Source organism: Elgaria multicarinata, chromosome 14, assembly GCF_023053635.1.
Source record: "Elgaria multicarinata webbii isolate HBS135686 ecotype San Diego chromosome 14, rElgMul1.1.pri, whole genome shotgun sequence".
Taxonomy (NCBI): domain Eukaryota; kingdom Metazoa; phylum Chordata; class Lepidosauria; order Squamata; family Anguidae; genus Elgaria; species Elgaria multicarinata.
Genome location: NC_086184.1, coordinates 25,788,093 through 25,800,346, shown reverse-complemented (window position 1 = coordinate 25,800,346; position 12,254 = coordinate 25,788,093). Strand labels below are relative to the sequence as shown.

General features: G+C 48.8%; 1 protein-coding gene across 1 annotated transcript in view; it reads left to right on the top strand.

Annotated features, from left to right (window-relative positions):
• Window positions 1-5,946: 5,946 nt before the first annotated feature.
• Window positions 5,947-12,254, top strand: part of SLC12A4 (solute carrier family 12 member 4) — a 94,955-nt gene continuing 88,647 nt past the window's right edge. Inside the window, exon 1 of the mRNA XM_063141425.1 lies at window positions 5,947-6,144. Coding sequence (XP_062997495.1) covers window positions 5,994-6,144 — 151 coding nt within the window. The 5' untranslated portion in view covers window positions 5,947-5,993. The remainder of the gene's footprint in view (window positions 6,145-12,254) is intronic.

Sequence of the window (12,254 nt, the reverse complement as noted above, 5' to 3'; positions counted from 1 at the left end):
GATCCCTCCCTTGCCCCGGGATCTTACCCTACCCTTTAGGCCCCGTTTTTTCGCAGTCTCGGGCTGAACCCTAGACCATGGAATGTGTCCTGGCTCCTCACGGTTCCTTGCGAGGAGCCAGGACCCACGCACAGGGTGCAGAGCTCCTCAGGAACACTGTGCCCATTGGAGGTGGGATGGGGGGAGCAGAGAAAATAAGTTTTTTTTTAAAAAAAAACCCACTCACCTTTTGCACATGAGCGCTCGTGCGCATCTTCTCCTTTAATAAAAAAACAACAAAATGGCGGGCACGATGCCTCTCCTTCTGAGGCAGTCACGCGCCGTGTGTAAATAGAGGTGGAACCTCGAGATAAAAACATTGCGAGATCTTCACCCCTCCGTCGCACAATAACAGGTAGGTCTAGCTAAGGCCGTAGTTTCCCTATCCTATGTTGCTTTGTCCCTGCTTGTCTGAAAGAATTCATGCGGATTAACTTCCACAATAATGAGAGAAAGAATGAAAGAGGAGAGGATAAAGAAGGTTGGAGGGTGTGAAAAGGGGAGGAATAGAAAGGGATAAGGCATGGGAAATGGAGGGAGAGGGTAGGCCTGGTACTAAACCTTTTAGGACACAATCATGTGCATGTTTAGACAGAAAACAAATCTTACAAATCCCAACATTTCCCATCCATCCATGCTGTCTAAACATGCACAGGACTGAGCCCTTAAAAAACTTATTTTTAAAAACACTTTAAAATATATTATTAGTATTTTGGTGCGGCATTTGATGTCCTTCTCATGCCTTTGACACCCAATTTGCATGTGTGACACATTGATGTCATTGAAGACGCAAAAACAGTGCATAGCACTCAAGCACGTATAAACCAAACAGACAGCAGTTACGTGTCAACAACTTTTTATTAAGAATTTTCCAGCATATTCACACATATTTCATAAAGAACACATTCAATTATTTCTTAAACATCCATATTGTGAAGAAATCATCTATGTTTAAGAAATAATTGAATGTGTTCTTTATGAAATATGTGTGAATATGCTGGAAAATTCTTAAGAAAAAGTTGTTGACACATTATAACTGCAGTCTGTTTGGCTTATATGTGGTTGAGTGCTGTGCACTCTTTTTGTGTCTTGTTTCAACCACTGCCTCCGTTTATATTGAAGACTGTATACCAGCACACTCACACCTGTAACTCAGTATTTATTCATGCTGTATGAACTGTTTTTCGTCTTTGTTTCCTCTGCGGAATGGATAGCTGCATAGACGGCACATGACGGGTGCATTCCAAACCTGAAGCCAAGGTTAATTAAAAACAGTCCTTGGAGAGGGGTCGTCTGCCCAAATATCAGTCTCCCCACCCACCCTATTTACGTGGAGAATTTGCATATTCTCCAGGATTTCACAGAAGAATACAGTGAAGGGCTTGTAAATAGGGTGACCATATGAAAAGGAGGACAGGGCTCCTGTATCTTTAACAGTTGCATAGCAAAGGGGATTTCAGAAGGTGTCATTTGTATACATGGGGAACCTGGTGAAATTCCCTCTTCATCACAACAGTTAAAGCTGCAGGTGCCCTGCCCTCTTTTAAATCTGGTCACTCTAGTATCGCTCCTGCAGCTTTAACTGTTGTGATGAAGAGAACATCTCACCAGAGGCTGCATGCATACATGCTGAAATTCCCTTTTCTATGCAACTGTTAAAGATATAGGAGCCCTGTCCTCCTTTTCATATGGTCACTTACTCATACACCATAAAGGTCACTACAGAAGTTCAACCCTGCTTTTCAGTGAATTTACAATATAAATTTCCACCACTTTTTATTTATTTTTATTTATTATTACTTTACATTTATATCCCCCCTCTTTTCTCCGAGGAACCCAAGGTGGCATTCATAATCCTTCCTCCTTTATCCTCACAACAACCCTGTGAGGTAGGTTGGGCTGAGAGCCTGTAACTGGCCCAAAGTCACCCAGTGAGCTTCCATGGCTGAGTGGGGACTAGAACCAAGATCTCCTGACTCCCAGTCCAACACTTTAGCCACTACACCACGCTGTCTCTCTATACCTTTTTCCATACTTTTCCCTTGTTTTTTGCAGGTGGTGGGTGTTTGTTTTTACATTAGATTAAATTAATCTGAACTAAGCGCCACAAAAAAAATGCCAAATCACTGCTCTGGGAAGAGGAAACACTCATATACGGGAAACACATGAAGATTTATTTGAGGACAATGAAGGACAAAAACAGGCTGAATGTCGAAAGCAACTCAGTGCTCATTTGGGGTTTCCTCTGTGGTCCTACTTTTAAAGAAAAAATGTTTTTGTTTTGTTTTTTAAAGGCCAGCATTCTCAAAATGGTGGAGAAACTGATGTGCGGGAAGGAATGGCCTTTTGCCTAGGGTGACCATGTGAAAAAGAGGACAGGGCTCCTGTATCTTTCACAGTTGTAATGAAAAGGGAATTTCAGCAGGTGTCATTTGTACGTATGGAGAACCTGGTGAAATCTCCTCTTCATCACAATAGTTAAAGCTGCCCTCTTTTAAATCTGGTCACTCTAGTATAACTCCTGCAGCTTTAACTGCTGTAATGAAGAGGGAATTTCACCAGGTTCCCCATATATACAAAAGACACTTGCTGAAATTCCCTTTTCTATGCAACTGTTAAAGATGCAGGAGCCCTGTCCTCCTTTTCATATGGTCACCCTACTTTTGCCATCTTTCTTAGCCTTAGAAAGCACTTCTTGAGAGATAACAGATATGTTCTGCACAAACTTTAAAAACAAAAGAAAACAAAAACTTTAATATTATTCCAAACCTCGGAGTGGGACTGCGTTACTTATATCACTCACCACCTCTGCAGGAGACCCCTTTGTTTGTGGTGCGGAGTAAGGGGGAGATGGAATACATGATTGTGGGCTTGCCCATATCTTTTACTATAATTTAAAGGGGTGGAGGAATGGAAGGTATTACTCATCAGGTCTGACATCACAGGTGTTATCCAATAGTCTTCTATGGTAGCTGCACACACAACCTTTGCTGCAGTGCTGGCTCTGCAGCTGGGAGCTAGAGGACCTTTTCCCCAGGTAAAGTACATTTTGACCAAAGATCACAGAGGACAGAAAAAGCAGACAATAGCATCTGCAAGACTACCTCTAAGTCTTTGAACATCACACCTCCTCTGGAATACTGTATCCAGTTCCGTGTTTCACACTTTAAAAAGGATGTCGACAAATTGGAATGGATTCGGGAATGAGGGTCGGCCCTACCATTAGGCAAAGTGAAGGCCAAACCACACGTTCTAGAGGAGGCAAGCTGCCGGGGCTGGAGAGGCCATAGGATTTCTCAGATCCCGGGTTCTCCTCTCTCCTCCTCCCGGAATGCCTCCTTTCCCTCCTTCCAAGGCTGCATTTGGGAAGCAGCTGGCGCCAGGGGGCAGGGGATCAAAACAGAGTCCCCCTCCTGAGATGGTAGCAGTACCTACAACCTTGGTGGCAGGGACAGGACTCTGAACAATCCTGTATTTCCTGGGATGCTATCCACCAGGGACCATCGGATTCCTCTCTTAAAAAATTAGATTCAGTCTGACATTTCCGCGGGTGCAGGGTTTTCATAGAATCATAGAATAGCAGAGTTGGAAGGGGCCTACAAGGCCATGGAGTCCAACCCCCTGCTCAATGCAGGAATCCGCCCTAAAGCATCCCTGACAGATGGTTGTCCAGCTGCCTCTTGAATTCTGTCACTGGCAGCCTCAAAGTGGTCTTTGTGTTGGTCAAAGGGCAAATCCTGACATTTCTGCTTTCATCAGTAAGCTCTCCCTCCCTTGTCTCCTCCTGCCCCTTCCTTTCTGCCCTGTTTATCTTTTATGGTTTTGCCCCAGGGCTGAGTAAAGATCCTTCCCACCCTGCCTGCAAGCCAAACTGCCTATCCTCCTGGTCCCCAAGGGCCTTTCCCCCTCCCCTCTCCGAACTCTGAAAGGAACTTCTGGAGCGCCAGGCTCTCTTCTCCCCCCCCCCCAGGAACATCCTACCAACTCATTTAAACTGGAAGTCCTCCGTGTGGCGGTATGCATGCACGCGCGAGTAGGAATAAGTCCAGTGGACTCCGTGGAATTTCAGAGTAAGCCTGCCTAGAATCAGTCTGCAGATGTTTCCAGTCCATTCCTTGCAGAGCAGGAATGACCTGTTCTATAAGAGGGGAACAGAAATTCAGAAGTAAGAGCTTTAAGCAAACAGATGCTGGTATGTTTTGAATTGGATGCCCTTGGGCCTGCAGCATGGTTACATGTCATGTCCAGCTCAAGAACTGTGGTTAGCATGAACGATGGTTTTGGAAAACAAGCCGGAATCATTAACCAGAGTTTGAAGTTAGCTGGTTTCCTTAAAATGGGTGACCATATAGAAAGGAGGGCAGGGCTCCTGCAGCTTTAACTGTTGTGATGAAGAGGGGATTTCAGCAGGTGACATTTGAATGCATGCAGCACCTGGTGAAATTCCCTCTTCATCACAACTGTTAAAGATACAGGAGCCCTGTCCTCTTTTGTATCTGGTCAAGAGAGCATGGCTGAAGCTTATTGGGTGACTTTAGGACAGTCCGATTCTCAGCCCAACCTTCCTCACAGGGTTGTTGTGAATATAAACTGGAGAGGAGGACCATGTAAGCCGCCTTGGGTTCCATGCAAGAGGAAAAAAGGTGGGATATAAATTAGGGTGATCATATGAAAAGGGCTCCTGTATCTTTAACAGTTGCATAGAAAAGGGAATTTCAGCAGGTGTCATTTGTATATATGGAGAACCTGGTGAAATTCCCTGTTCATCACCACAGTTAAAGCTGCAGCAGCTATACTAGAGTGATGAGATTTAAAAGAGGGCAGGGCACCTGCAGCTTTAACTGTGGTGATGAAGAGGGAATTTCCCCAGGTTCTCCATATATACAAAGGACACCTGCTGACATTCCTTTTTCTCTACAATGATGATCAGGGGTCTGGAAACAAAGCCCTATGAAGAGAGACTGAAAGAACTGGGCATGTTTAGCCTGGAGAAGAGAAGATGGAGGGGAGACATGAGAGCACTCTTCAAATACTTAAAAGGTTGTCACACAGAGGAGGGCCAGGATCTCTTTTCGATCCTCCCAGAGTGCAGGACACGGAATAACGGGCTCAAGTTAAAGGAAGCCAGATTCCGGCTGGACAACAGGAAAAACTTCCTGACTGTTCGAGCAGTACGACAATGGAATCAGTTACCTAGGGAGGTTGTGGGCTCTCCCACACTAGAGGCCTTCAAGAGGCAGCTGGACAACCATCTGTCAGGGATGCTTTAGGGTGGATTCCTGCATTGAGCAGGAGGTGGGACTCGATGGCCTTGCCAATTCTGCTATTCTATGATTCTACAACTGTTAAAGATACAGGAGCCCTGTCCTCTTTTCCATAGGGTCACCCTATATAAATGTACTAATAAAACAATAACCAGGCTTACCTAGCTGCTAAGCACTTCTGCCCATGCTCAGGTGTGCTCTGGTCATGGGCTAAGCCCTTTAGCGCAGCAGGGCAACCTGGTCCCGGGGTGGGAGATTGGGAGGGGTTACAGCCACGCTTCGCCCCCACCCCCGTTCTCCCAACTCGATTCCCACCTCCCCTCCCCACCCCGCCCCACTCCACCCCATCCCACCCTGGGGGGCATCGCTCTAAAGCCGGTTCCGTTCGCCTCTTCCCTCGCCTCCAGCTGTTTTCTCCTCTCTCCGCCCTCCCCGGTGTTCCCTTTCTTTTTGCAGTGCCTGGAAGGGGGAATGGGTGGCGTCGAAGAGCCGCGTTTCCTGGGAGGAAGTGACCCAAGGCCGCTGGAATGCCAGCCTGGCTCGGCTGCGGCGCGCTGCTCGCTCGCTCCGTGGCGCTCCGGGGAAGCCTCCGCCGAGGAGGAGGAGGAGGGCGAGGGCGAGGGCGGCGGCGTCTGCGAGCGGCGGCGGCGGCGGGGCCCCCGGGCCACCCTCCCCCGACGGGCCGAGGCCATGCCGCACTTCACGGTGGTGCCGGTGGAGGACAAGCACCGCACGGACTACGACAACTTGGAAGGGCTCAGCTGGGTGGATTACAGCGAGCCCGGCGGCTCCGACGGGGCGTCCCGCCAGCGCGAAGCCTACGATACGGTCAGCTCCGACGGTGAGTGCGGGAGAAGTTGGGCCGGGGAGGGGGACGACACGCCTGGGCCTGGGCCGCGCCTCCGCCTCCCGCGGCGTCTCGCTGGCCGCGTTCGGACGACACGCGAATCCGCGGCTGCTTCTCCTCTGTTGCTAGCCCCCCCGCGCGCGCCCCCGTCGATTCGCGCGTCGTCCGAACTCCGCCTGCCCGCCCGGCGTCCCCCTTCCTCTCTCCTCCGTCGCCTCGCCGCGCTCTGCACAAAGGCGTCGCTTTTGTGAACCGCTACTCCGGGTTGAAGTTGGAGGGGCGCCAGGAGTTGGACGAGACCGGCGGGCTTGGGGGGCTGGGGGGTGGCGGCGGCGCTTGGGGCTGGTCTCTGAGCATGTGAAGTGTTCCGGAGGCCGGCCTAACCAGGAGGCAAAGCGGGTGGGGGGTGTCCGCGCGTCGGATTTGAGCCAGTTCTGCGAAGAAGCAGCAGCCCCAAAAGGTTGCGTGAAATCCAGCCGACGCCCTACTTCGAGTAGACCCATTGAAAATGCATGGGGCTAATTTCAATGAATCGTGATTGGTTGAAGTCCCGGTGGTTTCAATGGGTCTACTCGAAGTAGGACTTTACTTGGATTTTATCCGCAGTTGGCCAATTGCCCAGCTGTGGGTTTTGGATTCATTCGCCACCTCCGTGCATCGCTATCTCTGCTTTTCACGCAGAGAGGAAGGGTGCCTCTGAGTGCGTGTAGGGTTGCGTTCTCGCGCTTCGGGAGACAAGTGCCTCTGCTCCAGCCAGCTCTGGAGTCTGGGCGTGTGGACGAAGTTTTGGGCGTGTGCAAAGTGGCACTGTTGGAAAGGCACACTGGAGAGCAGTCAGGTGGGGCCGCAGGTGGGTTATAGATGTCTTTAAGGCCACAATTCAGTGTGTGCTTACTTGGGGGTAAGCTTGCTTGGGGGTAAGCTCCTATTGAACTCATAGTAAGGGCAGGAGTAAGATATTTCTGTGCTGGAGGATCCAAATATCACTCTTCCTACTACCATAAGCACGCTAACATGGGACCTGATCCACCAGGGCCTGCTGCTGCTGAAGCCCCATTGGAAGTGCAAATGCTTTCAGTGTGGAGCACACACAAGGGAATGCCCTGCTGGGTAGTGTGCAGAAGTCAGACCCATGGTACTCCTACACAGAGTAGACCCACTGAAATGAATGGGCCTAGTTTATGTAGGTCTACCAGTGGATATTGCCCTCTCTCTCTTCAACTGCTGTGTTTACAAAGAATTACAGTATCAGTTTTTTAATGGAGCACTTGCACAAACTGTTCTGGGGAACTGTTTTGGCCGCAGGGACTGGATTCACACACACACACACACACACTGTCTGGGGCAGGGCTGGGAGGATGATGTGGTGGGGGGGGCTGCTCTCCTAAAGCCCTGCCTCCTTCCTCCAAAGCCCACAGCCCTGAGATCATTAACCGCTTAGAGATACTTGTTTGAATATGGTCGGTGGTAAATAAATCCATTACTTAAATTATAAAGAAACCATGGGAGTCTTTTTCTCTCTGCACAGAAAATGTGATGAGGCACTTAGCCTTCCCCAACATGGTGCCTTCCCGATGTGTTTCTCAACTCCCATCATCCCCAGCCAGCTTGGCCTACAACTGGTTGGGGATGCTAGGATTTGTTGTTCAACACGGTGGAAAAGCAGCAGATTGGGGAAAAGCGGCGCTAAGGAGAAGGTGAGCATCTTTCACCACAGAAGGTGAACGTCTTTCATCCTGAGGAGCTCCCGAATCAAGGAGAAGGCTCTTGGACTTCCTGACCCAAGTGTCCTGTCTCCAGACCGTCCTGAAGTCCACCAGCTGACTTCATGCCTGATCCGTTACATAGTAAGTTGAACATGCTGCCTCCAGCCCCAGTACTCTGTTCCAGCCTTCTCTAGCCCAGTGCCCTCCAGATGTGTTGGACTACAACTCCCATGATCCCCAACCAGCATGGCCAATAGGAGTTGTAACCTGACATATCTGGAGGGTAGCATTTTGGAAATGGCTGATTAGCCTAATTCAGACCAGGGATGGGGGAAACTGGCCTTCTAGATGTGGTTGGATTCCAGCTCCCATCAACCCCAGCCAGCATTGCCAATGGTCAGGGGTGGCTTGGGTTGTAGTCCAACAGTATCTGGAATGCCCCCCATGTTCTAGTTGGCTTGTTTAATCTTGTCTGCTTGGACGGGCCAAATATTTGGGGCATTTCGGAAATGAAGCATCCGCTATACACAGCAAACTCATTCTGCAAGTGAGCATCCTTCAGCAATCCCAGCTGTGGCCATGCTGGCTGAGGATGCTGGGAGTTGTAGTCCAACACATCTGGAGGGGGGCCCCTCAGGGAATCCTGCTTTATTCATCATGTTCCACGCCCCTTAAAATGAAGGGCACCAGGGAAATCAGCAGTCCTGTCCCCTGAAGGCTGCAGACATTAAAACATCTTTGTGCTTAGGGAGACCTTACTTCTGAGTAAACATACTGAGGTTTGCACTGTAGAGATACTTGCCAGGCTGGTGAAAAAACTGAAGGTGTTGCTAAAAGTTTTTCAGAGCCCTAAATCTGAAAAGTGGCTGTGTGTGTTTTGGAGCAGGATGGGTGGGACATTTATAATCTTTGGCAATTTTCACTCCTCTTCCTCCTCCTCCTCTCCCCCCTCCTCCTCCTGCTCATGGAACAGCCAGATGGCTCAAAGCACTTCCTTCCACCCACCCAGCCCGTTTCAACTCACATCTGCATGAATGAGGAGTGTGTTGATGTCAAGCAGAAGCCACAGCAGGAACAAGAATCAGCTGTTCTTTCTGAGGCAGGCAGAGGGTGGTATAGCCTCAGGATACTTTCTGAACAAGTCTCATAGAATCATAGAGTTGGAAGGGGCCTATAAGGCCATCGAGTCCAACCCCCTGCTCAATGCAGGAATCCACCTTAAAGCATCCCTGACAGATGGCTGTCCAGCTGCCTCTTGAATGCCTCCAGTGTGGGAGAGCCCATGACCTCCCTAGGTCACTGCTTCCATCGTCGTACTGCTCTAACAGTCAGGAAGTTTTTCCTGATGTCCAGCAGGAATTTGGCTCCCTGTGACTTTCTCAACAAATCTCAGCCCTAGGGAACAAATGCCTCATTACAGGAAGAAGAAAAACAGGCAAGCCAGCAAGCGGTGGAATGTTTATATAACCAGAGGCACTTTTGGATTATTTTTGGGAGCAAGAAGTACCGGCTCTTTTAGGTGCCTTTTAACATGATGGCTTTGGTATGCGTTCATTTTAGTGCAATACAGCTTTGGGGATTCCCGGATGAGTTAGTCTGCACCCCCTACCAGTCTGGATTTCAAGTAGGGATTATTCCCCTGATTCGTGTTGGTGGATCTTGCGATTTGTGTTAAAAAACACACACCACACCAACCAAACTAGGTCTTGCAGGCTTGAGGTGTGACCACCCTAGATCATCCATTTCTCCTAGAATGCCTGTGACAGGGATGGGAGTCAAAAGCAGGGCTTGGCAGTGGTTTCACTCCTAGTGACAGGTCGTTGGCAGAAGGTGGCTCTGGGTGACCGATGCTCTAGAGGGGTCCTCAACCATTTTTGGCTCATGGGCACATTTGGAATGTTGAGACTGTGTGGCGGGCACAAAATGGCTGTCACAGAGGCGGGCCCATTTGCAAAATGGCTGCCATGAGGTCTCTTTCTTCGACAGCCAGCTCGCTACTCTAAGCTCTCTCCCAGCACACACACTGGTTGCGTTCAGATGACACTTTAGGCAACGGAGGGGGGAATAGGCAACTCACAGCACGTTAGGCTGCCAGTACTCCTCAGAGAACATGTTGCCTCACTCCCCGTCACGTGGCTGAAACTCCCGTCATCCTTCTGGACGGTCGTTGCTCTGCTCTCTTTCCTCCCAGGGCTATCCCATCAGCCATTGTAAGTTCTGCTGGCTGTAGAGGAGTGGCCAGAGCAGAGGACTCTATGGGCTTCTGAAATAGCGCACTCAACATGTGAAATTAAGCAACTGAGCCCGCCACACGACACAATCAGCAATGGAGCAGCCCATTGTCTTTTCTGTTGCTTAATTCGAGAAAATAGCGCACCGTCACTTTTCCACTTTCTGCCAGACACGATAAGCAACACAATGGACGATTGCCTAATTAATCAACCATTGCTTAACATGTCATCCGAACCCAGTTGCTGGCTGAGAGAAAGAGAAGGAGAAAGGTGGGGTGGGCAAAACCTGACCCAGACAGAAATGGGGAGGGGGAGAGGGAGGGAGAGGGAGAGAGAAAGAAAGAAAGAAAGGAAACTTTCTTTCTTAGCTCTGTGAACTCGCAAGGCTTAGATTGCTCCCTTCACATTTCTGAAGTGGAGAAGGCAGTGAGTGAGGGATATGGAGCACATGGGCTTTGTGGGTTCCATCTTGTCCTTAATGCTATTTAACAGCTGGAGTCAACAGGTGCAATTGATCATTGGGCAATTGTGGCAGGTGGCCCCATCTGTACTCTGATCACATCCAGCTCTGTCATTCTATTTTCGTCAAAGGGTAGTGGATCGGTCCCAGAATTAGGGCCAAACTTAATCTTGATTCTGGTAACCTCTTGTATCAACTGGTGTAGTGGTTAGAGTGTTGGAATTGGTCTGGAGTGATCCAGGTTAAAATCCCTAATCAGCTAAGAAGATGAGAACATAAAAAAGCCATGCTGGATCAGACCAAGGGTCCATCTAGTCCAGCATTCTGTTCACACATTGGCCAACCAGCTGTTCATGGGACACCCACAAGCAGGAGATGAATGCAACAGCACCCTTCCACCCATGTTTCCCAGCAACTGGTGTATATAGGCCTACTGCCTCTGATACTGAAGGTAGCACCTAGCCATCAGGACTAGTAGTCATTGATAGCCTTCTCCAGGAATTTTTCTAACCCTCTTTTAAAGCCATCCAAATCGGTGGCCATCACTACACCTTGTGGAAATGAATTCCATAGTTTAACTACGTCCCTTTCTTTGTCCTGAATCTCCCACCCATCAGCTTCATGGGATGACTCCATTGGGTTCTCATATTGTGAGAGAGGGAGAAAAATGCCTGCCTCTCCACTTTTTTTCACACCGTGCATAATTTTGTACACCTCTTTCACATCTCCAAATTATGCACAGTGTGGAGAAAGTGGATACGTTCACTGTGACCTACCCAGCAGGACTGTTGTGAGGATAACATGGGTAGACGCACTGGCTTGAGCTCCGTGGAGGAAAGGTGGGATATAATATAAGTGTAATAAATAGGTTTTTTTAAAAAAAAAAACCACACACACACACAAAATACTTGGGAGAACTTCTGGAGATGCTCTTGAAGCTTGGGTTAGTGTGGGATGCTGTGTCTCAATTCTTGACAATTTTAGCTCAGCTGAGCTGGAGTCTTACTAGTTTTTGTGTGCTGGAGGCTTGGTCTGGATGAAGCTTTGGGCCTGCTCATTTGCTGATGTTTGGGCACTGGTGGTTGCTTTTTAAAGAACCGTGTGCTTCATGTTTTCATGGAAAAAGCTGTGCTGTTTTCCACGTTGCAAATGCGCCCAGTTCAAAGCAGCTTCATAAATAGAAAAATGGAAGTGTGTTGCCAAGGGTTGGTCCCAGTAGCCCCAGTGCAGTCTTTCCCATCCAACCCGTTTAGGGAGCACAAGGATGGGAAAGGTTGATCCAGTGAGTGACTATTTTAACAGAGAGTGAGAATTAGTTCAGCTTGTTGTTTAGGAGCGACTTGTCCGGGACATTAAAAATGAAGCCCAACCAATCCTATTTTAAAAGAACTTGGTGAACCTCTGAGCTTCCTGAACCTATTTTTAAAACCCATTTTTTATTTGTTTGCTTCTTATTAGCCGGAGGTTACAATTTTGCCCCCGCACCACTAGAAGTCTTGGCTGAGATTTACATGGACATGTGAAGCTACCTAATCCTTCATCTTTACCTGCCCCAAGTCCTGACTGGGTGGGCATTGGCCGTACTGGCTAGGAAAGATGGAACTTGCAGTCCTGACATGGTTGTACTGTGAGGTCCTGGACATGCTGGAATCGGTTCATCAGCCGTTGTTGACATCAATTTTATACTGGTCTGGCAAGTTTGATTGC